The sequence below is a fragment of the Neoarius graeffei genome, chromosome 14 (assembly GCF_027579695.1).
Source record: "Neoarius graeffei isolate fNeoGra1 chromosome 14, fNeoGra1.pri, whole genome shotgun sequence".
NCBI classification, from domain to species: Eukaryota; Metazoa; Chordata; class Actinopteri; order Siluriformes; family Ariidae; genus Neoarius; species Neoarius graeffei.
Window position 1 is genome coordinate 40,137,121 of NC_083582.1, and position 26,900 is coordinate 40,164,020.

Genomic DNA, 26,900 nt, shown 5'->3' on the forward strand with positions numbered 1-26,900 from the left:
TTTTGTCGCACGAATTTTTTGAACATGTTCAAAATTTCAGCGACGAAGGAGCGAGACTTTGCGACTCATGCAAGGAAATTGAGAAGCTCCGCGAATGTTTCAAGACACTTTTGAAACTCTCGCGAATGACGTTCGCAAGCTGTCGCAGCCCAGTGAGATACTACCGTATCCCAGCTGACTATGGGCGAGAGGCGGGGTACACCCTGGACAAGTCGCCAGGTCATCGCATCACAGGGCTGACAGAGACAAACCACCATTCTCATCCTGCCAATTTAGTGTCACCAATTAGCCTAACCTGCATGTCTTTGGACTGTGAGGGAAACCGGAGCACCCGGAGGAAACCCACACGGACACGGGGAGAGCATGCAAACTCCACACAGAAAGGCCCTCGTCAGCCGCTGGGCTCGAACCCAGGACTTTCTTGCTGTGAGGCGACAGTGCTAACCGCTATATCACTGTGCCGACCTCGGTCACCATCATTTGCATATCAAAAAACGTGTGACGTTATGAATTTCTGAATATTTTATAATTACAATGTAATTGTAGAGCCACAATAGGTCTTTGGGAATAAAAAGTTGTAATAGGAAAAAAGTAGCAATAATTTGAGAATAAAATGTATATCCCTCAAGAAATTCCTGTGCAGGGATTGGCCAAGGATGGCTCATGTGACAAAATAGTTCCACCATTGATTAAGCAATGCATCTTGTTAAAAATTATTTTTTTTTAAAAATGGATATGGTACGAGTCAGTCATGGTATATCCTGGATATACCCTGAACTGACATCGCAATTTCAAGCTGTACGGCCGACTTGAGTCACAGCTGTGGTTCGGCAAGCATTTTTGTGCATGTAGATCTACACATCATGATCATGCCTTGTGAGGCAGGAGATCATATGGTTAAAAACAAACAAACAAAAAACCCCGATTGCACGGTACATTGCACATGTGCAGGTTGAAGGTTGTGCTGACGAACAACAAACATGGCTGCCTCCAGTGAGTTTATGCCAAGGTTAAATTTCACAGACAAAAAAGTCAAAACTTTTAGTTTGGAATTTTTTTCATCAGGGATAGAAATGAAATATACCGTAATAATCAGTTACTGGTTCTTGGGACTTACAAACTGGCAACTCGATCAGAGCTTACCCAGTGGTGAAAAGTAGAAAGAACAGACTCTCACCTCATATAACCAGCAGCTGTAATGAGAGCCATATCAAGTCCCCTAACGTCTGAACAAAATCGCAAGATGTGTCTAGGCTCTTTCCTTGAAAGAAAATCACTAAAGGTGTTGGCAAATCTAGCGACAAAGCCTTGAAGTTGGCGACACTGATTCAACCGTGGAGTGTGTAGTGTGTAGTAAACTGACAACGATAAAAATACAGGGTGCAAAAATATTTATTGCTAATAAACTTGCTGTCAGTCGGTGTACATTTGTGGTATATTTACAATAGCAATGTATAGAGGAATGGAAAATGTGAGCCAAAAAACAAACATGACATTTAAATAAATACAAGAGACTGTGACTGGACATCACTACAGACATTATCAGCTTGAAGGGCAAGACAGGAAAAAAACAAAACCTCCCAATCAGTGGATTGACCATCATGATTACATAAAGAAACCCCCTATATAAATCTGTTTATATATTTTACACTAGGAAAAAGAAAAAAAAAAAAAGCCCTCCAGATACAAATGCCTTGCCTTTAACTGGTCAACATTCAGTAATCTCCATGTACATACTAACACTTCCGGGTATCAAGTAGTGTTTCTTTTTCACTTTGCCAGCCATCTGATTGTGTCAGAACCAACAGGAAGCTGGAGGGAATGTGCATAACCACATCTAGCGTAATAAGCATTTCTGCAGGTATGATTGTTTCTACTCTTTATTAAGTGTAATTTGAGTCATTACATTTTTATCCATCCTTTGGCTATTCACACATACTAGAGTTAAAACAGTAGCTGACACAGTCATGTTTAGTGTATGAATGATAGATGCTTCATTAAAAACAACTATTTACATTAAGACATGTTTAAAAAGGAAAAAAAAAAAGTCACAGTAACTGAAGTGCACAAAATGCAGACTAGAGACATAAAATTCAAACTTCATACCATATTTATAATATGCTGTGTGCCGTGACCAGTGTGTTTCTAAGTGATTAATTACTGGAATAAAATATGGTGGACCTCTATAACATGCAGCAAAGCCAGGCTGAGGCATCAAGTTTCAGAACTCCTTCGTGTCCTTGTTGTCAAACAAGTGGAGTCTTTGCTCAGCTGTCAAGCCTTCCTTAAGACTCTGAAAAGAGAGCAGAGACAGGACAAGGAAGGGTCATTTCCATGAATAATAACGATACATGAGCGCTAAAAGTGATCTCGGGGTCATGCTGAAATCTTAGTAACATGCTTCTGTGATGGCTGAACTGTAACGTCCCAATGAAAATCTGCTTTCTGACTTAAAAACCCTTTCATACTACAATGCTGTAGACTTCTCAAACCTAACCGGTCAGAAGGTGCTGCTCATTTTATTTTTCCTTTATTTAATAGCAGCATTGACGATGTTCTCCTTGTAATATGGCAAACCACATTTTTTTGCCCAACTATTAAAGTTCCACAACATTAAATGTAAACCTTTATTAGAGTCAAAATTGCAATTGTTGACAAACTGGTGTTGGTAAAAAAAGGAATCAAACACTTTGGGATGCACAGTTATTGAAAAATAATCAATTTTGGAATGGGAACAGCATGATGCCGCCTCAGTGTTCATCATTTTCGTTTAACAGCTGTCCCCATCATGTTTTATTCCTTACTTATTTACTCGACCCTTGTTCCAGATCCGAAGGACTCAAAAAGGTGTTTCCAAATGCAGCAAACTGAAATCTTCAAATTAACACTCTGAAAGCATTTTTACAAATGAACATGTACCAGATTTAGCTGACCCTACTCTTGATAATTAATTTCACATGCTGGTGTTTAAACACTGTTCGCCAAATGCATGTCAGTTTTTCAAACCACAAAACATCATGCCACCTTGGCTCCCAGACTACTACTTACTTACATTTTTAAAAATACACTCACTGAGCACTTTAAGAACACCGGTACACCTACTCAGTGATTCAGTTATCTAAATCAACCAGTCATGTGGCAGCTTCAGGTAACATTTACATCAACCCTCAGAAAGGGGGGGTGATCTCAGCAATTTTGACCATGGCACGGTTGGCATGATTCAGGGCAGGAGTAGCTCAACTGTTAAGGCTTTGCATTACTGATCTGAAGGTCATGGGTCCAAGCCCCAGCACTGACAAGCTGCCACTGTTGGGCCCTCCTTAACCCCCTTCTGCTCCAGGAGCACTGTCATATACCCTGTTGTTTTACGCTGCTCTAGATAAGAGCATCTGCTAAATTCCTGTAATCTGTGTTATGTAATGATTGCTGGCGCAATCCTGGGATTTTCACACAAAAGAAACTCTAGAATTTACTCAGAATGGTGCAATATAAAAAAAAGAAAAAAAAAATCCAGTGAGTTGCTGACAGAAACACCTTGTTGATGAGAGGGCAATGGAGAATGGACAGACTGGTTTGAGCTGACCGAAAGGTTACAGTAACTCAGATAAGCACTCAGTACAACTGTGTTGAGTAGATAAGTATCTCAGAACGCACAACACGCAGAACTTTGAGGCAGATGCTCTACAACAGCAGAAGACCACTTTAGGGTCCACTTTTGTCAGCCAAGAACAGAAAGCTGAGGCTGCAGTGGGCACAGACCCAGTAAAACTGGACAGCTAATGACTGGAAAAACCTAGCCTGATCTGATGAATCTTGATTTCTGCTGAGGCACAGATGTTAGGGTCAAAATTCGGCACCAACAGCAAGAATTAAAGGACCCAACCTGTCTTGTATCAACAGGCCAGGGTGGTGGTAGTGTAAATGGTATGTGGAATGTTTTCTTGGCACACTTTAGGCCCACTAATACCAATCAATCATGGCTTGAATGCCACAGTTTATTTGAGTATTGTTACTGACCATGTGCACCCCTCCATGGCTGCAATTTATCTTCTAATGGATGCTTCCAGCATGATGATACACCAAGTTACAAAGCAAAAGTCGTCTCAAAATGGCTTCATGAACTTGACAATGAGGTCAGTGTTGTTGGATATGAATCCAGCGGTGTAGCTTTGGGATGCGGAAGAACAGGCGATTTGCGGCATGAAAGTGCACCTGAAAAACGTGCAGGAACTATGCAATGCAATTGTGTCAACATCTCAAACGAGAATCTCAAAGGAATGTTTCTAACGGCTTATGGATTCCATGCCATGAAGAATTGAGGCTGTGTGAGACCAAAGGTGGCCCTAATAAAGTGCTCGGTGAGTGTAAAATGCTATTGTGGTAGTGTCACTAATTTAATTGGTTTCTGTGCAAACCATAATCCAAATATCTTCAGTCACAAAATACACAACTGCCAGTATAAAAATGCATATTCTGGACCAATTTCATGGTTTTATTATATGAAAGTATGCCCCTTTACACACTCATCCAGAAGGGTAATTTTACCCAAGGCCATCTGTCTACAGTAGAAAAAAAATAAAACACGTCTGGAAAAATCCCAAGGGAGTCTGGAGCCAGATTCGTGACGTTACCTGCAGAAGCGCCAGCAGGCTGCGCGAGCTTTGCACGGTTTCAGTGCACAGCCTGTGTAGACCAAGCGCTCCCATTTCTCTCTCGTTGTCCGGTCTTTTGGGAAACGATGAGTACTAATCCCATCAAGATCGGTGTTGCTACACCCTCCTACGATACATCTGTTAACCATTTTAATAATTACGCGATAACGTTGAAGAAATTTGCAGAAAACCACCAGGTCGTTTTCTCATAAACAAACCAGCGCTGACGTAGGATTCAGAGGGAGGCGTCCCGCACGCGACGTCACGAAAATCAATGTTGGCCGGGAAATCCAAATGCCAAGTTTTTTCAGAGGCGGACCAATTCGCCTCAAGTGGCTTGATTTCAACTGAATTTTTCTGGTATTGCGCAAGGTAAAAAAAATTGCAGAGAATGCAGAATGTTACAGATATTTGACTGAAGTTTAATATAAAACAGGAGAATTACATTGATCTCGCTCCTGAATTTATCTGTGATATGCACTTTAAACAAGAGACCAGACATTATAAATACATTATATATAGTTTTTGGTCTTTACATTATCTTATTTCCTCAATCTGGTATTAAAAGTGGCAGGTGGGGAAATGTTTACCATCCAACCCTGTAAAAATCAGCTCCAGCGCTGTTCATAAACTTAATTCACCTAAAGGGATCACCCTAGACCATAATCTCTGTTGTAATATACCTGCAATTCAACTCTGCACTCAGATGAGGGAGCTTTACAGAATGTGAGTATTTACAAATAAATAAAATGAAACCCTTACTGCTTTTAATACAGTAAATCTGATACATGACATTTCAGTTCTACAGGGAAAAGTTTCAGTTCCTCTGTGCATAAGAGGTGAATGTCTCATTGGATGGAAATACCCTTCTTTCAGTGCACATAAATGGACAGTGTGTAACAAGATAATGCTTACTCAGGCGCTAAAATAAATAAATAAATGGTCACACATGGTTTGCTATTACTTTATTAGCCCGTGTCTTACAAGTCAGCCCATCATCTGCACGTCTTCTGATAACTCCTGTCGTCATTCATCGAACATAAGCAGTGAATAGGTGTTTGTATTTTAATCTAACTATTCCACAGCAAGTCACAATTCACAAACGAGGTGAGGGGAAGAGGGGGGAGAGAAGAAAAAACCAAACAGACCAGCCACACCACTGTGTGTTATGCTGTGTTCACATATATACCGGTACGATAGTGGTATAACTGTATCGATACAAAGTATACCGGTACAGTTTAGTGCATCCGTCCACACTAGCGAGAAATGTTTGCGGTTTTCTTTCACGGTAGTTGAAATGCGCGTGCGCGAAATGTTTCCGTGGTTACCGAGTAACTTCCTTCCGAGAATATGGCGGATAAAACAACGTGTGTGCGCTTTTTGTTGTCAATGTACAGTCTGTATTTCTGGTGGTCATTTATTCAGTCGAATCATATAAAACGCGTGAGGCAGTTGAGAAAGAAACAAAGAAAACGAATCTCTGTTCTTCACTATTTATTCAGCGAAGACATCGATTGAGGTGTGTGACTTTGCGCATGCGCATTATATTTGTATCGATACAGAACCGCTTCATCTGTCCACACTACAGCGAAGCGCTACAGTACCGATACTGTACCGGTACGAAACCCATACATTTGTGGGTTTTGTACCGATACAGTTATACCGCTACAGTACCGGTATAGTTGCTAGTGTGGACAGGTGTTGTGGTACGAAAGTAGTATCGTATCGGTACAAAATCCCTAGTGTGGACAGGGTATTAGAGGAGGGAAAGTTCAAAAGCAAACTTCTCACCATTACTTACCAGGCTTTCTCCTGTAGAGAGCAACACAGAAACAAACTAGATCACTAAAACGAAATATTACAAAAGGTATATGAAACTGTAGTACGAAATAAACAACAAAAACCCCTCATAATAATAAGGTATAAAAATTCCAAAGAGGAGTATGCTTTAGATCTTTAACCTGGATGACATGATTAGGTTTAGTCTATTCGTAAGGGTTTCCTCCCACCTCCTAAAATCATGCAGGTAGGTAGAATGGCGATGCTAAACTGCCCCTAGGTAAGGATGAGTGTGTGAACGTGTGTGCGCGCATGGTGCCCTGCGATGAACTGGCATCCGATTCAGCATGTATCCACCGTAACCCTGTCCAGGATAAAGTACATACTGAGGAGTTTGCAGTCGTGATCCAAACTAGAGTTCAAAGGAAAAAAAAAAAACCCACACATGCTACTAAGCATGTTAGGATGTATTGCTCAGTACTTCTCTGAAAGTACACTATACGGCCAAAAGTTTTGGAACATCCCAATCCAGATTTACTTCCCCTTTACTGCTATAATAACCTCCACTCTTCTGGGGAGGCTTTCCACTAGATTTTGGAGTGTAGCTGTAGGGATTTGCCCATTCAGCCATAAGAGCATTAGTCAGACACTGGTGATGGGCAAGGAGGCCTGGGGCACAGTTAGCATTCCACTTCATCCCAAACGTTGCCATTGCCAATCTTTGCAAACCATATCTTTATGGACTTTACTTTGTGCACAGGGGCATCGTCATGCTGGAACAGGTTTGAGCCTCTTAGTTCCAGTGAAGGGAAATCTTAAATACTACAGCACACAGACATTCTATACAAATTGTGTGCTTCCAATTTTGTGGCAACTGTTTGGGAAAGAACCACATGCTGTATGGGCGTGATGGTCAGGTGTCCACAAACTTTCGGCCGCATCATGTACATACAACCAAGTACATCAGCACACTGCTCAGTACTGCCTTGGAAGTATCTGCACTGCTCATGATGGAGTTCAATTGAATAATAAAATTAAAAGGGAGACGCTTCTATTCAGGCAACGTTCCTGTTTCAAGATATGTACCTTTGACCTCATGGTACGCTCCGAGCGTTTTGCAGCTGCGGCAGCCATCTTCAGAATGTCTGGGTTGCTTTTTGATTTCATGATATCTAGAAAAAGCGTACAAGATCCTTGGTGTGAGAAAATGAATCCAATTCGATCACTAAACAGAGCAGAAAATAACATTGTGTAACGATCGTTCTGAATTACTGGATATGGATCTGTTGACTGAGAGACTTGTTCTCCAGATTAACACGCTGATGTCTTACCATATCCTCCCCGCTGCACCTCCTCTGGCGTGGGCTCTCCCAAAGCCTCGTGGGCTAATTGTAACTGCTCCCGTAGCCGCCCCAGATCTCGCTCAGCCTTGGCCTTCACAATGCTCAGCTCTGTGTAGATGTCCTTGTACTTATCTGTGGCATACTTTTTATCCTGAGAGTGTCGAAATCAAAGTAGTTCAGCATTCCTGTGCTGTGTTCATTCAACTGAATCAATTAGATACTTCAGCTGATAATTAAATACATACTCTCTGGGCGGCTTGTAGCTCATCTTTTAATGAGTTGATCTCCTGCTTCAGATACTGCACCTCTGATTCCTTCACCCTCAGCATGACCTACAAGCAAACTTATATTACTTATATATTGTACAAGTAGCATTTCATTTTACTTCACTTCATCAAGTAACTCGATTCTCTGCGTGAAAAATATACCCAAAGTACACCCTGTTAATTTGTTTGTCCAATTACTGCCTCGATAGTAATGCTAATTTGTGCTAGCAAGTCTAGTGGTAACAAAACAGAATAGAGCATTTGCAGCATTTTGCTATAGCAGTTGACCTACAGTCAGGGCTCGAAATTAACTTTTTTCCTTTGTGTCCCCCAGTGGTCCCGAATTCTGTGTTGTATTGTCCCGAATGGAAGCAATAGTGTCCCCATTTTTTTCCTCTCTGAAATAACCAGTGGTTAATATTATCATATGAAGTTACTATTATATTTGTAACTATGCGATTTTATGTGTCAGCCCTGTGATGACCTGGCGACTTGTCCAGGGTGTACCCCGCCTTTCGCCCGTAGTCAGCTGGGATAGGCTCCAGCTTGCCTGCGACCCTGTAGAAGGATAAAGCGGCTAGAGATAATGACATGAGATCTAGCTCATTCAGAAAATGTTTCAACTCCCTACATCTGCAGTACACTTTAGTTGAAAATAAGACCCCTTTTATGTTCATTTCATCTACTTATACCTTGAACATCTGTTGGCACTTATAAGGCCAACTTATAATTTTCACCATTACCGTTATCCATTTTTATGAACTTTCCGTTATCCATTTTTATGAACTTTCCGTTATCCATTTTTATGAACTTTCCGTTATCCATTACCGTTATCCATTTTTATGAACTTTCCGTTATCCATTTTATGAACTTTCGCTGCCGGGTGCAAATGTTAGCAACATCAGCATAGTGCCAGCAGGTCCGAGCCTAGTTGTGCTGCTGACTGACTAAACTTTCTGAACTAGAAAGACACCAAGAAAACTCACTTATTCTGTTGAACGGTATCTTCCGTCAATATCATCCACATCATTCCTGTTGTATTTTATAACGTGTCTAACAGTGTTCATTCAGTTGCTAGCGTTGCCTGCAGACCAGGCGATGACACTTTGGATCCTGAAGGTCCCGGAGACGTTATGTCTGGGCTTTCAGTTTCTTCCCCGCGGTCGGTCCGCTTCAACCACTTCAGCATTTTTGTTCTGGCAAGAGTCGGCGCAGCGTGTGCGGTAGCAATTCCATTCCGAGTCCATATAATGCGGACACCGGCCGAAGATTCTAGAACAGAATGCGCTGCTCTGTAGCCTACGGATGCAGGTGCATCGAAAGTGTAGCTACTATGTATTTTTCGCTGTTAACGTTTTAAAATTAAAATTGACAAATTAGGTGAATGTCTACGTACGTGTTACGGCTTTGTAAATAATATTAATGTAGAACTTTTTTTTTCTAGATCTATTTTTTTTTCCATTGTCCCGGGATTGTCCCAGATATGATAATTTTGTGTCCCGATGACATTTTTTATGGTCCCCGGGACATCGGGACACCGTTAGTTTCGAGCGCTGCCTACAGTCATGGGCGCCGCCATGGGGGGAAAGGTTAGAACAATTCTAGGGGCCCAGCACTGCCATGGGGCCCTTTAAGAGGCTGATAATATGCTTTTAATGATTTTAATAAGACTTTTGAAATAACAACAATGCAATATTCCATCTGGTAAAATGAGCTAATTGAACAAGGTTGTCTATTTCTTGAGTTCTTCAACATATTGTCATTTAACCCTCCCCCTTTTGCGAAATGATACGGTCCAGTTCTGGTAGAAGCGCGATGCGTTAAATCTGTGTGCTGATCAGTGCAACGCTACTTGCTGCTGTGTCGCGGTGCAGCAGCCAGCCAGCCAGCAGTGGAGTGCGTACAGTCTATGATCGCTAAATATGAAGAGTGGCTGTCAAAAACGTAAAGAAAGGCAGCTGAAAGCTGAGAGGGGCCGGAGAGGCAGACAACTGGTCACTCAGTTTTTCCCAAAGAAAGGTAGCTATCGCTCACATGTGTGTTCAAAATATTAGCGAATGGTAAATGAACAGTATGAACGTGGTTGGATTAGCCTATCAAGAGAACACTTTTACAGTTTGTACAGTGACATTTTTTCCATTTTAATAACTGAACTGACTTGTGTGATAATAAACAAGATGAAATATTACGTTATGCTGGTGCTAATAACTAGTGCTAATAACCAGTTTCATAACTAATGGGGTGCCCTAAATATGCACAGATTCAGCCTCAGGGGGACCTCCGCCCTACCAAAACACTGAACCCCCCTTTGGAGAAGGAGGTAAGCAGCAGTACAACCCATAAATGCTTTAGGATTGAAGTTTTTAATGAGCGAGCGCCATATACAGTTTGCTAGATTAAAGTGTTGCTAATAGTTTGCTAGATTAAAGTGTTGCTTAGCAGTCACATCACACATTTCACTACCAATTGTCCTAGCACAAGGAGGCATGTGGCAAAATCTTGAATTTTCATTTGTGATTGTAAATGCACCAGAATTAGTCACTGACCAGTTTTCCTCTAGTCCCTGGTAGGTTAATACACAAAATGTAATAAAGTCACAAACTTAAGGTCCATGGGCTATCAAAAGTCAAATAATGACAATAGTGCAATTGTGACAAGGGTGGGCAAAGTTGGGGGGCCCAAAATGTGACCCCTCACCGGATCCAGGGACACATGTCGGCCGAAACGAATCTGAGATAATCGCAAAAGAAGCACTTTTTTTTCGAAATTTGTGATTTTTGTTTTTTTCCATCATGTGCAAGTTGAGATCTTGAAGAATGCAATCAGTATTTCAGATAATAGATTGTTTTGTTGGAAAAGTATACATTTTTTGTTGCAAATTGTCTCGTTTTTGTCAGGACTGTAGCCTGCTGGGGGGTGTGGGTAAATTACCATATGGGCCATTCACATGATGATTTAAGTCATTTGTTTGTTTGTTTTTTCGCGAATCAGCTGTATGATCCGAGCTGAGCGCATGGCTACTTAACTGCATACAGGCGTGTGATTTCACTATGGAATGAGTTACTAAACAGAGCGCAGAGGAGCCCCACGAAGCAAACAGACACACGGTATTTACATCGGAGATAACCATTTCTAGCAAAAAAAAAAAAAAAACCGCAACCTCGTTTTCCAGATTGAATGGAATACTTGAATGATCGGATGATACACGGACCGTTCTAGGATTGCATTCCATCAGAGGCATTGGTGTGTGCAAGGCGCCGTTTCTCTTTCTGATGGGGTAAGTTTATTAATCTAAGGCTGTGTGGTTATTTTTGCATGTAACGGAGAGTGTTGTGGTTTGGTTAAGCCTAGGTCACAACCGGACGTACGATTTTTTGGCCGTGTGATTTTTGGCGTTTCCCCAAATCGCTGCTTTTTTTTTTGTTCACGGAGAAAGACGCGCGTTGGCCGTAAGTTTGTCTTGCAACCTGAAAAAAAAAAACGTAAGCACCCGTAGAGTTTGTTTGACATGACAAAGAACCTCTGCGGCCGGTCTGCGGCCAGTCTACGGCTCAAAAATCAGCACATCACGCGCGCGCTCTTGTGCGTTTCATGCGCGCTCTGTGTGTTTCTTGTGTTTTTTGCATGTAGACCGGCTGTAGGAGCACGGTACGGCCGGTTGTGACCGAGGCTTTACATGAAACTAGTGTTGTGTTACTTGTGTCATCATCGTGCTATCTTTCTTTCTTACGGTGTGAGTAATTTTTCAACCACAAAACGTTAAAGTATACTTTAGGACTTATTTTTGTACTTCATAATTGTGTTGGGCATACTTTGCATGGAAGGAAAATTGACGTGGTGATCTTTGTTTACATGACAGTAGCATCGTGCTAGCTAGTAGGGGGTAGGGTTTTCCTTAATGTCATGCAGATGAGCAGCATTATGTGCCCGCCCTACACCCAGAGTAGCTGCGATGGAAAACTTTGAGGGCGATTTTCTCCCTTTTCTGTTTTAAGAAGTATACACTTTCAAAAGGCCACACATTCTTCAAATATTGTCAGATCTCCACATGGAAGGCATCACTGGAAAGCTTAGAAACTGTACTTTCTGAATCTGTCAATAACTCAAAATGCCCGTGGGCAGACATGTGTCCCTGGATTCTGTGATCTGCCACAAATTCTAATCTTTCATGGGGCCCAAAATTTCTGGCGGCGCCCCTGCCTACAGTACCCCTTGCTTGAATATGGCGACTTCGATTCAGGAACAGATCGTTAGTTTATTAGGTATGAAGTAGGGAAAATAGCAGAAGTTTCAGGACCCAGATACTCCAGGAGCAGAGTTACGAGAGCAAATAAGGTACAGCTAACAGTCTGGACAACACCGTAGGATTTAAACATGCAAAAGGCCTTGCGCTTGTGTAGAAAGGACAGGGGAATAAACACACCTCTAATTCGTATAGCTCTTTTCCCTGAATGGCTGTTCCAGATTCGCCTTCCTCACTGGTCATTGATCTCATTTTTGTTATCTCAGCAGCCAGACGATTATTCAGCTCCTTTTAAAACCACACAAAAGTCAATGTACAAACCCAACAGATTAAATGTGTATATAGTTAACCCCCCCCAAATGGTTTCCATGATTGTGCTGTCTTACATTGAAGCTCTTTGTATAATGTGCGTGTTCCTGCTTACCTGGTTGTGTGCATTAAGCTCCTGGTTCTCTCTCTGGCACTGACGCAGGGCCTGTCTCTCCGCCTCCAGCGCCTGTGCCAGGTGAGCGTTCTCCAGACATTTCTGTGAGTACTGCTCGGACAGCACTTCGATTTCCCGCTGAAAGGACAGCAGCTCCTCCCTACCAAACACACACGGCTCATGTCAATCATTACTTTTCCATTCTGCTCTTTCCTCCTGTACTAAACTAAAAACACAGATCATGCCAATAAAAAAAAAAAAAAAAAAAAGGTTTGTGAGCAGATCATGACCAATGCTGCTGAATAAAAAAAAAAAAAGGCACGTGAATGAAAAGTCTCGTTATACCGGTGTTAGCAGGTTCACCACCCTCTTAAACCTACAACTCTATTATACATTTGACAGCCATGTTGAGTCACACATTCAGGCTTTGGACAATCATTTTAAAAGTTTCATTCAATTCCTTTTGTACACAGAAGGAAGTAGTGCATGCTGCAACTGCTAAGACCATCTCATTAGAGCCGATAATCCCAGTTTCATTTGAGATGCAGAAAGCTGGATCAGGTTGAGAATGAGGACCTGCACAGGAGACTATGACTGCATGAAACTAATGTAGTGTCCTTTAAAACTACTTACTCGTGTTGTCGGCGAATTTCCTCAATGTCTGCATTTTCAGTGTTACTATGGGCTTTACGTGCTTTGTCCAATTCCTTCTCTAGCTCAGTCCGATGTGCATTCTTCATAGCTTCAATAGCTTAAAACGGGTAAACAGACATGTCTATACAAAGCCACAGCGCTCTGAGTTATATAAACTTCACTTTGAGTTACGACACTGGTATACCACTACTTATGACTCACCAGCAATCGTGGCTGCTGTCTCTTCGGCCAAGAGTCGCTCCTTCTCCTTCTGCAGGTTCTCCAGTTCCCGCTGGTGTTTCCTCTGCAGCTCGTCTATTACCTTCTGATGAGACTCCTCCATGGCAGCAAAGCCTCTTTCACATGTAGCCTGTACAGCAGGCAAAGAATCAATCAGGTGATAAGAGGCACCACTTAGTGCACCGTTTCAACAGATTTTGTAACTAAACGCGGCCGTTCGTAAGGACAAGCACGCAGACAGACACGCAGCACAGAGAGGTTTCCGCAAAAAGCTAGAAATTCATACTCTACACTGAACACAGACAGCACATAGAAGCCAGACAGAGACTTGGTATAGGTTACATAGTTCTCACCAAATTAGATTAATTATTCCAGACTGCCTTTCTGTCCAAATTACATCCTATTGCCAATGGTACTTGCAAACAATATTCCCATTTTTCTTTCTCCAACAGGGGCATTATAATTTAAGAAGCATTTTTAACGAGGTTTCCTTTTTATTTCGTCTTTAATGGAAAGCAGGTCAGGACTTAAAAATGTAAACAGCAAACCATACTGGTGTTAGAGCAGCAGCACTGCTGCCCATCTGGGGAACGAATGAACAATGAACCATCTGCAAACAATGAAAGGACAGCTATAAGAAGAGTTGTTTTCATAAGCACGCCCTCAGAGCAAACCGTTATTACAGTTACAGTGCAAGTTTCCACACTAGGAGATTTGAAAGCCCTTCCAAACGAGTCGGGCCAAACTTACTTCCGACGCCTACTGAATGGCACTAATCTTGGAAATCAGTCAGTCATCGAAGCTGTCCAACTCTCTGCAGGCCTGATTGGATGAGCATACAGGGTGTTTGTTTTCACATGGCTAAGTCCCAGGGATGGAGCCCCGTCTCATGAACCTCTGCTTTAAAGGCAGCCAGCTCCCACTGTGAACAGAGCAGCTTCCTGTCCCCACTTCACAGCCACACCTGCACTTGTTTATTCACCCGTTCCCTTTGGTGGAAAATCCAATTTCCTTTTTTGTCAGGAATATCATCCAACACTGGGTCATGAGCAATACACAGGAGGTTTAAGATCATGCATTTAATCTAACCTGCAATCATAACTTTAATTAAATATTCTATATATCGCACGCAAACAAATGCTTTACACTTGAGCGCAACTGTAGCCAACAGCATGATAAAAGCTCTAAGCATGCAGACAACTAGGATTGTCTGGAAAAAGTACAGGCCTACTAATCGCCCCACTCCTGAGACTCCCTGATTAAGTTGATCGTTTTTCGCTACCCCAGACAACAATAATTACGAGAGCATCCAAAATGTTCTCTATATCCTACATAATGGTTCAAATTGTGTTTGAAAGTCACCAGACAGACATACGGTGTGTGAGCCAGGCAATTACTTACAAGTCAAGTAAGCATTAAATTTTAACATACAGATAAATGAACTGACAAACACTGAGATGGCATACGGCACAACTTTAGCCATTAAAGTCAAGCTTACGCGTAGAATATTAGAAAGAACTTGGGCAACAAGGCAAAATGTTAAATCCAGCAAACGAAATTGAGTCACGTGACCTGCATGCAGTCTAACATGGACATAATGCAAGTGGCACAGCATTCCTCTTCCAATCTTTAATCTGATCTAGCCAACAGGTTATTTATATTTTGTCCTTCACGGCAGGTTTTACATGCTTTCCTTTTCTTAAATGCTCTTTTTAGATTGAATCGAGTGGCTAAGAAACATCAATGGATTAAATCAGGAAGCACACTTTTTTTTTTTGAGGAACTCCTATTTTTCCAAATTTTATGAAGTCGTCAAACTTTCTATGTGCCATCGAAATGGGTTCCTCTCCACACAGCCAACATCAAAAGCTACAAGCATGCCTAAGGTTAACAACCATGCAAGGCTGGAGAAGAATTATAAAGATAAAGCAGAAAAGAATGGTAGGATTAATAAGTGGAGAGGACTGGAGGGAAAAAAGGGCAAGTCGGAAGTTGCCACAAGGGTACACAAGGCATCACGGATGGAAAAAACAAGTAGTACAAGGAACACCACGACCTTCAGGTTTTCCAGGTCTTTCTCGTATTTCAGACGGAGCAACGCTGCGTCCTCCTCTCGATCTCGCCGCTTTGTCTCTCCGGTCACCTGTGCCACTAGCTTCTGGATGCACCGCTTGAGGGAAGCTGCATTTGGTTGGCCATCATCTGGAAGGTCTGCTCCAAGGGACCCCATCACATCATTAAGCTCAACCAATTCCTGGTTAAAATGCTCCACCAACATGTTGTGCTCCACCTCATGCTGCTTCTTTAAATTCTCCATGCAGACAGTCAAAGAGTCTCTCTCTTTTGCATTCTCCTCGGCTCTTAGCCTTAGTGTTTCCTTGCTCTTGGACACTTTCTCCTTCAGCTTAGCCACTTCTTGCTCATAGGCCTCCCTCACTTCTTGAAGCTCCTTCTTATGTTTTGCCACCACGTCTTGTAACTGAATGGCCTTGTCCAGAGAATCAGTTGGTTCACCCTCTATGTGGATGTGCATCACTGGCTTGGAGTCATCAGCGACCGGGTTCTTGGGGCTTGACGTTTGGGTTGACATTTGGTCAAGCTTTAATTTAAGCTCCAGGTTTTGCTCTTTTAACTGAGAACAACAAGCACAAGCAGCTGTCGGTGCTTCAACATCAGAGTGCAAGTCACTGTCCTTTTGAAATCTTTGCCGTATTAGAAGATATGTGCGCGTTACGTCTGATATGGCATCTTGAATACACCGAGACCATTGTGCTTGAGGTTCACAGCTAGGCAGCATTAAAGCCAAAGACTTGAACTGTTCATTCGCAGGTTCATTAATGGTTGAAGCAATCTGATTTAAAAGGGTTACTTTACCTTGAACGGTTTCAACAAGCTGTTTCATAATGACTTCATTAAACTTATCTCCAACTACATCTTTATCAGTCTGCATCTCTGCATGTTCAGTGTTTAACGGACTTTCAATGTTTCCGATCGCAGAAAACAGGATGTCATTTTCCACTAGCGTTCGTTCTACTACATTTTTGACAACAGACACTTGCTCGCAGTCTCCTTTATCTACTTGACTATTCTCAATGCCATTTAAAACTCTACCCAAAATCTCACGCTCAAACAATGCCATCATCCTTCCTGTCAAATTCCTTCCCACATTACCTTCCTCAGTGCCAGTGCTCGATCCATCACATTCGTTCTCACTGGCCTTCAACATGGTTAAAACTTGCTGAAGAGCATTAGACCTCCTCTTGAAACTTTCCAATATTTCCTCCATCACACCATCACGCCGCATCAACTCTTGGCACTTACTGTCTACTCTGCGTTCATTATCTGACTCCACCTCCTCCACAGCTCTCTCTTTCAACATTCTTATGTCCTCTTTAGCCTCTAAAAGTGCGTGGTTAAAAGTCTGTTCAGCTTCTAGCTTTTTCCTCTGGAGGTCCATGTTCTGTGCTTCAAGCTCTCTACAGATTTGTTCAACAGTTTGAAGCAACTTCTCCTTTTCAGAAAGCTTGGACTCAATAACCTCTATGTGATGTTTGAGGTGCTCTTTCTCCAATTCCGATGACTGGTCATCTTTATCATTCTCAAGCACCTGAAATCCAAGACCTTTCATAGTAGCCTCTCTGAGCTGCAGCTTCTTTTCTGTATCTTTCAAACGACTCCCAAGTACCTTCAACTTGATGAGTGCCTCTTCAAGCTTCTGAGACTTGTCAAGGAGTTCCTGCTCATACAAATTCTTAAAAGCTCCTTTGTCTCCTGGTTCAATCACATCCTGATTTACTCTGCTTTGTTGATATTGTTGCCCACTTTGAAGCTCTGCTTTTAGTCTGTCTATTTCTCGGTCTGCTTCTCTCAGCTGGTTGACTATTTCATGACAACGCTGGTTTAGTGCTTCATTTTCACTCGTGAGCAGTTCAACCCTCTGAGATAGGCCACGGTTTGTCATTTGCAAAGTGTCATCCTGTTGACAAGGAGATATATAGGGAGTTTTCTGGACCCTTCCTAACATGTCCTCCATTGTGATAAGCCGAGCCTCGTAATCCCGAATGCTGTTCCCGGCCTTGGCCAAGCTCTTCCTCATTGTCTCATTCTCCATTTCCTGCTGATTTTTAAGACTTTCCAAAAGTTTATGACATTTCGTTATGTCATTTGATCTATCATGTTCATTTGGGTCTTGAGGGAAATCGGACAGTACTGATTCAGTGTGACAGTGCAGCAGATTTGTCAACTCCTTAACTGACAACGGTTTACTACAATCTATCAAGTCCTCAAGCTCTCGGATCTTGCCCTCATTATCCAGAAGCACAATGGTAACAGATTTTGTAACAAGACTAGAAGAAAGGAGCTCTGAGGTGGATGATATTTTGGTGTCAGAAAGGTAAGGTTCCTTGGTGCACAAGTGTGAAAGTGAAAGGCCAAGCTGTGCCTGCATGTTGCGCTTTTTCAGTTCTTGCAGCTGGAGAAGCTCTTTGGTTTCCTGGTACTTCTTTGTTAAACTCTGAGCTTGAGAACTAACCAGTTCTGGCTTCTTCATCTGGGGCTTTGTCTCAAGACTCAAAGGTGACTCCAGCTTGGAAAAGGGGACCAGACAGTTGGTTAAAATTTAGCAGAGGTGATTACGGATAATTTCATTTGTTGATCACATCAATAATGTCTCTGAAGATCTGAAGTATTATTTACATCAAATTACACTATCCTTGGCCAGTTATTAAGGTTAAAAGTAAGAATGGACATGTCAAGTTTCATTCATTTAATGAGGCAAATTAGCGTGCTGGAAAAAAAAAAAAAAAGAAGAGGTTTAATGGCTATGGTTAGTAAATCACAATAGGGCATGCACATTAAATGGTTAGAGCTAATTCATGTAGTAAGTACTGTGAAATTAGTGCTAGTGTTTTAATTTGAAAAAGACTGCACACCATTACTAAAAGAATGTTCTGTACTCTTGAAAAATACCTGCTACTAGAATAAATAACCTAAACAATTTCATTTTATAGACCAATTTTACAGCACTAGACAGAACAAGCTGTGCCTGATCATACTTCCTGTACACAAACGTGTGAGAAGGGAAAATGGTCCAAATTCAAATATGCCAAGATTAAATACAGATCAGCCCATCACATCCCATCCCTATCCAGCCAGTAGCTACAATGGAAATGAGCCATAATCACTCAAATGTTGCATCAATTGTACATAAAACACTTGTGCTCGATTTGCTCAAATTTTCTATGGATTCGATTAGAAGACGTAAATAATGCCAGATTGCTTTGGTATGGTTACTTCTAAACTTCTTACCGAAACGCAATATCTTGAATCTCATTTACAAGAAAAGCAGCCATCAAGCTTCAAAAGCCGACAAACACAAACACGCATTGCACTTTTTTTCCTTTACCTATAAACTAAGCCTGGAAACAGGCTTTAACTTAATGAAGGAATATTTAAACATGACCATGTGTCATGGAGTTCCCCTGCCCTAAGCACATCACATGGCATTACTCCCTGTAGCAGCAGAGATGCAGCAACAAAATGCATCAAGTCTCAGATCAAGAGCTTCACTTAATTTTGAAATTAAATATCAGAAATGGAGAAAGAAAATGTGCTCTCAGTGACCACTGATTGGTTTGCTGGTGTGAGACAGGTTGGTTTGAGTACTCTGGAAATTCCTGGGTTTTCTCACACACACACAGTTTACAGAGTGGTGTGAAAAAGAAAAAAAAAATCCAGTGAGCAACATTTAAGCAGAAATACCTATTTGAGGAGCTCGGACAACAATGATTAGACTGGCTCAAGCTGACAGGAAGGCTATGGTAACTCAAATAACCACTCTTTACAATAGTGGTAAACAGAAAAGCATCTCGGAATGCACAACACGTTAAACCTTGAGGCGGATGGGCTACAAGAGCAAAAGACCACATCGGGTTCTGCTCCTATCAGCCAAGAACAGAAATCCGAGACTGCAGTATGCACAGGATTACAGAATCTGGACAGGTGAAGACTGGGAAAAACGTTCCCTGGTTTTGTCCCCCCAATCTTAAACTGAACTGTCCAGTTTCAGTCAGTCTGGCCATTCTCCTCTGTCCTCCCTCATCAACAAGGCGCTTCCACCTGTTAACTTGATGTTTTTGTTGTCTCCCCCACCTATGGTCTGTAAGCTATAATGACCGCTGTGCATGAAAAGCATAGGAGATCAGCGGTTTCTGGAAAACTCCAACCAGCCCATCTGGCACCAACCACCATACCACAGTAAGTCAAAGTCACAGAGCTCAGATTTCTTCCCCTGTCTGATGTTTGAGGTGAATATTATGTGAAAATATTTTACCTGTAATTACAAGATTTTATGCATTGCACTGCTGTCACATGATTGGCTGACTGGATAATTGCATGACTAAGCAAGTGTACAAGTTCTCCGAATAAAGTGGTCACAAGTGTACAGAGCACAAATTTAAAGTCTGTGTAAAACAGTAATACTCTACACACTTGGAGATTGTTGCGCCACAGAAAAACGTTATTAACCACCCAGCCAAATCTGAATGATTAAAAAAAAAAAAATTGCAAGTACATAAAATTAGGTTTCAAAATAGTGAAAAAATAAGCAGTACTCTCTGCTCTGAAAGACTAGGAGCTTTATTGGAGTTATACAGCTGTACATGTTTGAGCCACCAGAGCCAGAGGAACCTGACCTCCCTGACAATCAACTCCATTCCTCTCGATGTGCAACAGAATGGTAATTCTCCCTCACATTTTTCTCTTAAGTATGCAAATTTAGAATATTTCCTCAGATCAAAAAAGGATTTATAATACAGAAAATGTCCAACTTCTGAAAAGTATGTTCATTTACATACTCGGTACTTGGTTGGGGCTCCTTTACCACAAATTACTGCATCAATGCAGCATGGCATGGAGGTGATCAGCCTGTTATATGGTGTTACTGAAGCCCAGGTTGCTTTGATTGCGACCTTTAGCTCATCTGCATTTTTGGGTTGGGTGATTCCCATCTTCCTCTTGACAATACTCCATAAATTCTCTATTGGGGTACAGGTCAGACAGTAATATCATGGTCAGCAAAGCATTTGGTAGTCGTTTTCGCAATGTGGGCAGGTGCTAAGTCCTATTGGAAAAGGAAATCAGCATCTCCATAAAGCTCGTCAGCAGATGGAAGCATGAAGTGCTCTAAAATCTCCTGGCAGACGGCTGCGTCAACTTTGGACTTGATAAAAACACAGTGGACCAACACCAGCAGATGACATGGCACCCAAAATCATCATGGACTGGAGAAACTTCACACTGGACTTCAACACATTGGATTCTGTGCCTCTCCACACTCTTCCTCCAGACTCTGGGACCTTGATTTCCAAATGAACTGCAAAATTTATTTTTCATCTGAAAGGAGGACTTTGGACCACTGAGTCTAGTTCTTTCTCTCCTTAGCCCAGGTAAGACACTTCTGACGGTGTCTCTGGTTCAGGAGTGTCTTGATATTAGGAATGCGACAGGTGTAGCCCCTTTCCTGAAGATGTCTGTGCATAGTGGCTCTTGATGCACTGACACCAGCCTCAGTCCATTCCTTGCAAAGCTCTCAATTTCTTGAATCAACTTTTCTTGACCATCCTCTCAAGGCTGCGGTCATCCCTGTTGCTTGTACACCTTTTCCAGCCAGCCTTTACAGCAATGATTACTTTTTGGACAACTGTCAAGTCAGCAGTCTTCCTCATGATTGTGGTTGCATGTACTGAGCTAGACCGAGAGATACACGGATATTTATACTGTTTCACTCAAACTTGAAATGAAACACTCGTATTTTGAGATGTTTGGTTTTTGCGCTGTAGACCATAATTATCAAAATTAAAATAAAAACAAAAAAAGTAAAGGAAGTAGCAGCTCATCTGGCCTGCCATCAAAACAACCATGACTACCAAAACATCAAACAGAACTGAAATGTGACAATGACAAATTGTTTACAACAGGAAAAAAAAAAAGGACTAAATTTTGTTCCCCAAGGAAGATCTATCCAAAACATCGATCAGAACTGATTCACATGATAAATGAGGGAGATACAATTCTAGTGAAAAGTCCAAAAACTTAAGGTGACCTAATTAGCAGTTTGTTAGCAAAAATTTGACAATACAAAGACAAGTGTTGTACAGAATGACTAGCTCTTTCAAACAAAACAATGAAAACTGAAAATCCATTGAGAACTGAGGGAACAGACATGATTTAACTGAAAATAAAGTTGTAAACCCCGTGGCCGGCGAGGGCCTTTCTGTGCGGAGTTTGCATGTTCTCCCCGTGTCCGCGTGGGTTTCCTCCGGGTGCTCCGGTTTCCCCCACAGTCCAAAGACATGCAGGTTAGGTTAACTGGTGACTCTAAATTGACCGTAGGTGTGAATGTGAGTGTGAATGGTTGTCTGTGTCTATGTGTCAGCCCTGTAATGACCTGGCGACTTGTCCAGGGTGTCCCCCGCCTCTCGCCCGTAGTCAGCTGGGATAGGCTCCAGCTTGCCTTCGACCCTGTAGAACAGGATAAAGCGGCTAGAGATAATGAGAGGAGATAAAGTTGTAAACAATCTGTTTACAACAGGAAAATCAAAACAACCAAGTTTTGTTCCTCAAGGGAAGGTCTACCTAAAACATCGATCAGAACTGGAATCTGATGAGAAATGAGAGAAAATTCTAGTGAGAGCCCTGGAAAATGTGTTAATTTGGCCTAATCACTAACTCGTTAGCAAAAAAAGGTGACAAAACAACGACCAAGTTTTGTGTGGCACGAGGAGTTCTTTCAAACAAAACAATTAGAACGGAAATCCATGAAGAACTGACGGAGGAGATACGAGTTAATTGAATTGTGGACAACAGACGGATGACAGACATCACGCCATGGCAATAGCTCATTGGCCTTATGGCCAGATGAGCGTTTAAAAAAAAAAAAGCTTGAAACATTTTAGTTTACATGTAATGAGTCTAGAATACATTAAATTTTCACTTTCTTAAATAACTGATGGAAAATATTGAACTTTTTCACGACATTCTGTTTGTGATGCACTAGTATACTTTGCTGACGAACATAAAGCCAAAATAATGTTCAATAAATAACATGGAACAAAACATTGTCAGTTTACCAGACAGTTTCGACAGGTCACAGATCAAACTAGCAACAATCCTCTACATTCCACCACAAAAGATTAAGGACTCCAATATTCATCCATTTATACAATTTGTTTTGTGAGTAGCATAAAGGGGATATACACTTAGTATGAACCCAGTGCTTTATGAGGCCCTTCCAGTCCCAAGTGTACTTGTGTCACGATGCAGCTTTACTTACAATAAGGTGAGAATCAGGCCTATTATTAGCCCAAATATTTTTCAATGAACCGAAAACTACATGCTATAGCAGCTGAGTTCTGTGTGATTAAATGATCACACTGTGCACGAGCCCAACTAAACTGCAGCCGAGCACAAATCTTCCAAGTACCACAGCACATCACACTAGTCAAATGAACCGGACTTTGGGGTGGGGTCAAACATGCTTGGGTACAGTATGGATCACCTAGTGTGAATACAACCTAAGTGCCCGAGTCGGGACTCGAACCAGGGAGCATCAGCACACCGCATTAGCCCACTGAACTGACAGTCGATACAGCTAGGAGGTAGTACATGTAATAACTCACAATTGAGTGGGAGAATCACGGGTGCTAATGCAGCTCTAATTTTTATAACGTTATAGCGTTAGGGAAAGGTTACACCAAATACGGCTCCAGAGTGTCATCGAGCCATGATTTATAACTGCCCAAAAATCCAGAACACCAAAAAAAAAAAAAACGTTTAACAGTCTAAAGGTCTTTACACATACAGCATGATGTGATTACAATTTTTCCTTTGAAAATGTGCAGCTTTTTTGAAGGACTATCCCATAAATGAAGACTTTCACATCAAAGGTGAATGTCCGTGTGCTTGCCATCAATCTCAGCAACTCCTGAACCAAGCAGCGAAACTTGCTGCGTCCTGGCCTGCGTCTCAACAGAATGCACCCCCCCCCCCAAAAAAAAAAAAAAACCCAGCACCAGCTCATCACTTGTTCACTCGTTCCTCATACAATTGTTTTTGTGGAATGCTTGCATAGTTGCATCATGTTTGTTGTGATTATTGTGAATGGGAATATTAAAGTTGCCAGAAATTCATCAAGTATTTTTTTCCACATTGCACTGTACATGTAAAGACCTTAGCTCCACAATTCAGTACTATATAGTTCAGTCTTTTCATGTTTTTAGCAACTATCTTCTAACATGTACGGTATAATGTGTTTAGAACCAAAATCTCCAAATTTGCTTTACACAGACTAATAGAGATTTTTATTATGTAAGAAAATTAACATAAGAACTAACTAGCTCAGATATAAATCTGTAAAATATCACTCTTTATAAATGGTAACGAGCAACTATTAATAATGGAATCTCTTAGCACCTTTGAATACAAACATACAGAGGATATTACACGGTGACGCAAAGATATAAAGTTTATCTTCAAGTGGTGAATATATTCATGGGTGAGCGAAGCAAAAAAAGTGAAATATTTTTCAATACGTGAAGATAAACTACACATCTTCGTGCCACTGTGTAATAGCCTCTATTTTTTTCGTGATCCGGTTTCCATCAAATCCTGTGCTCTGATTGGCTGACGAGCGGACCCCGGTTATGGACCTCTGGTGACTTGCTCGTTCACAACAACAAACATAGTAGCATTTTTTGTCAACATTTATCTTAAGATTTATTTATAAGATTATCAAAAATCTTATAAATCTTTGCCAGCATTTCTCAGGAGAATAGCATTAAATTTTACAGCATGGATAGCAATAATGACAGTCTTCACAGCGAAAGTGAGTTTTACTACCCTGAGGAAGAAGAAATAAAATAAAACATTTCAGGAGAAAGCTAAAAACCTCTAACTGTTGCTAACGCCGAGCAAAAACATGGCTGAATCCTGAATGACTCAATTTTGTATAAATAGGGGACTACATAGGCGGTAAAATGTAGTTTTTTTTTCCTGCCATGGAAGTGCACTTGTATACTGAGGAGGAAGCAATTTGCATTACAGCCGTGAACGAGGATTCAAAATGGCGGCTCGGCTCGGTTTTCCCTTTCAGGCGCTCTCGTTTTCTGTTAGAATTTGGTAAAGAAAATAATAAATATATTATTTACCAGCTTAAGGTCGGTCCGTATGGTGAAATACTGTGACCTCGGCCTTGAATACTGACCTCGGCCCAGAGGACCTCGGTCAGTACTTTCAAGACCTTGGTCACGGTATTTCACAATTTGGACCTCCCAGCTGGTAAATAACACACACACACACACACACACAGGTTTGCCATTTTGACAACGCGCGTCCAGTCAGCGGGAAAACACTAGGAGTGAAATATTAGGAATTATTATATATACACACAGGACACTTTTTCGATGGAAGAAAACATGCATTCTAGTCCCTTCTTGTGGGTTTCTTTCATTTTGTTTGATGGCATGCAATATTGTTTGCATATCGCTTAGCCTACGTGTATTATGGCACTACCCAATGGAGAATCAGTGTTGAATATGGTTTACGATATTACATGTTAAGACGACATGACATCACACGCCTGTGCTGATGTGAATATCCAATGAGAAAGTTTTCTGCTGCGCATGCGCGGAAGCATTTCTTTAGATTAGATAGAACTTTATTGATCCCTTTGGGAGGGTCCCTCAGGGAAATTAAGATTCTAGCAGCATCAATACAGGATAAACAGAGAATAGAAAATAGAGAAGAAAACTTCTAGATAAATTTAATTAAGTACTTACATATACAACTATAAAAAGAATAAGATATGAGGAAGGGAGGAAGGGGGAGAAGGAGGAGAAAAAAAGGGGGGGTGCCAGCAAAAGAGATATTGCACTTTATATTGCACATTGTCCAGTATTGCTTATTGTCAGGCTAGGCTACTGCTCCTTCCCATCCTCTGCCTTCCTGTTACCCCTCCTCCCCCCAGAGAGGAGTTGTACAGTCTGATGGCGTGAGGGACAAAGGAGTTTTTGAGTCTGTTCGTCCTGCACTTGGGAAGGAGCTGATGGTGTGCAGATGGTGACTGGCATCGTCCATGATGTTCAATAGTTTGTCCATAGTCGTCTTCTCTGCCACCGTCACCAGAGAGTCCAGCTTCATGCCGACCACAGAGCCGGCCCGCCTGATCAGTTTGTCCAGCCTGGATGTGTCCTTCTTGGATGTGCTGCCCCCCCCAGCACACCACAGTGTAAAACAGGACACTGGCGACCACAGAATGATAGAACATCCACAGGAGTTTCCTGCAGATGTTAAAGGGCCGCAGCCTCCTAAGGAAGTATAGCCTGCTCTGTCCCTTCCTGTATAAGTGTTTGGTGTTGCAAGTCAGGTTCAGCTTGCTGTCCAGCCACAGCCTGAGGTACTTGTAGGAATCCACAGCCTCCACCTCGACTCCCTTGATCAGAACTGGTCGTGACCTTGGTCTGGACCTCCCAAAGTCAATGACCAGCTCCTTGGTTTTCGAGGTGTTGAGCTGCAGATGGTTCCTTTTGCACCACACAGCAAAGTCCCTCACCAGGCTCCTATACTCCTCCTCGCTGTCGTCACTGATACAGCCATCGTTGGGTGCATCATCGACAAACTTCTGAATGAGAGACAGCTCCGAGTTGTAGCAGAAGTCCGTGGTGTACAGGGTGAAGAGAAGAGGGACCAGCACTGTGCTTTGGGGTGCTCCGGTGCTGCTAATCACAGTGTCACACGTGATGTCCTTCAGCCTGACATACTGCGGCCTGTCGGTGAGGTAGCTGGAGATCCAGGTGACCAGGCAGGAGTCCACTCGCATCCTGTTCAGTTTGTCCTGGCCTCGGTGTAGCAGGTAGAGGATGACGTCTTCCACACCAACACCTGCCCAGTATGCAAACTGCAGACAGTCCTGGGCATGTTGTACCTAGGGTCTGAGGAGGCTGAGGAAGAGCCGCTCCAACGTCTTCATCAGATGTGAAGTGAGAAGTGAGTGCCACCGGTCGGAAGTCGTTCAGCTCGCTGGGCCGATTCTTTTTGGGAACTGGAACGATGTATGATGTCTTCCAGAGGGTGGGCACTCTCCCCAGCTGCAGGCTGAGGTTGAAGATGTGTTGGAGTGATTCACCCAGTTCAGCAGCGCAGGTCTTCAGTAGTCGGGGACACACGTTGTCCAGGCCTGCTGCTTTCCTGGGGTGAAGCTTCCTCAGTTGGCCTCTGACCTGGTCTGCAGTAATGCATGGAGGAGTCTGTGTTGAGGTGGGGGAG

The 26,900-nt window shown here is 42.1% G+C and overlaps 1 protein-coding gene across 4 annotated transcripts in view; it reads right to left on the minus strand.

Moving 5' to 3' along the window:
* Positions 1 to 1,374: 1,374 nt before the first annotated feature.
* mprip (myosin phosphatase Rho interacting protein) overlaps positions 1,375 to 26,900 on the minus strand; it is an 88,405-nt gene continuing 62,879 nt past the window's right edge. For 3 of the 4 annotated variants that reach the window (XM_060939643.1, XM_060939642.1, XM_060939641.1), the window contains exons 16-24: positions 15,637 to 18,165; positions 13,563 to 13,710; positions 13,341 to 13,458; positions 12,708 to 12,867; positions 12,464 to 12,571; positions 8,020 to 8,106; positions 7,763 to 7,925; positions 7,518 to 7,603; positions 1,375 to 2,293 (exon numbers count right to left, since the gene is read on the minus strand). In XM_060939643.1, coding sequence (XP_060795626.1) covers positions 2,222 to 2,293; positions 7,518 to 7,603; positions 7,763 to 7,925; positions 8,020 to 8,106; positions 12,464 to 12,571; positions 12,708 to 12,867; positions 13,341 to 13,458; positions 13,563 to 13,710; positions 15,637 to 18,165 — 3,471 coding nt within the window. In that variant the 3' untranslated portion in view covers positions 1,375 to 2,221. The remainder of the gene's footprint in view (positions 2,294 to 7,517; positions 7,604 to 7,762; positions 7,926 to 8,019; positions 8,107 to 12,463; positions 12,572 to 12,707; positions 12,868 to 13,340; positions 13,459 to 13,562; positions 13,711 to 15,636; positions 18,166 to 26,900) is intronic. The other variant, XM_060939644.1, reaches the window with a different exon arrangement.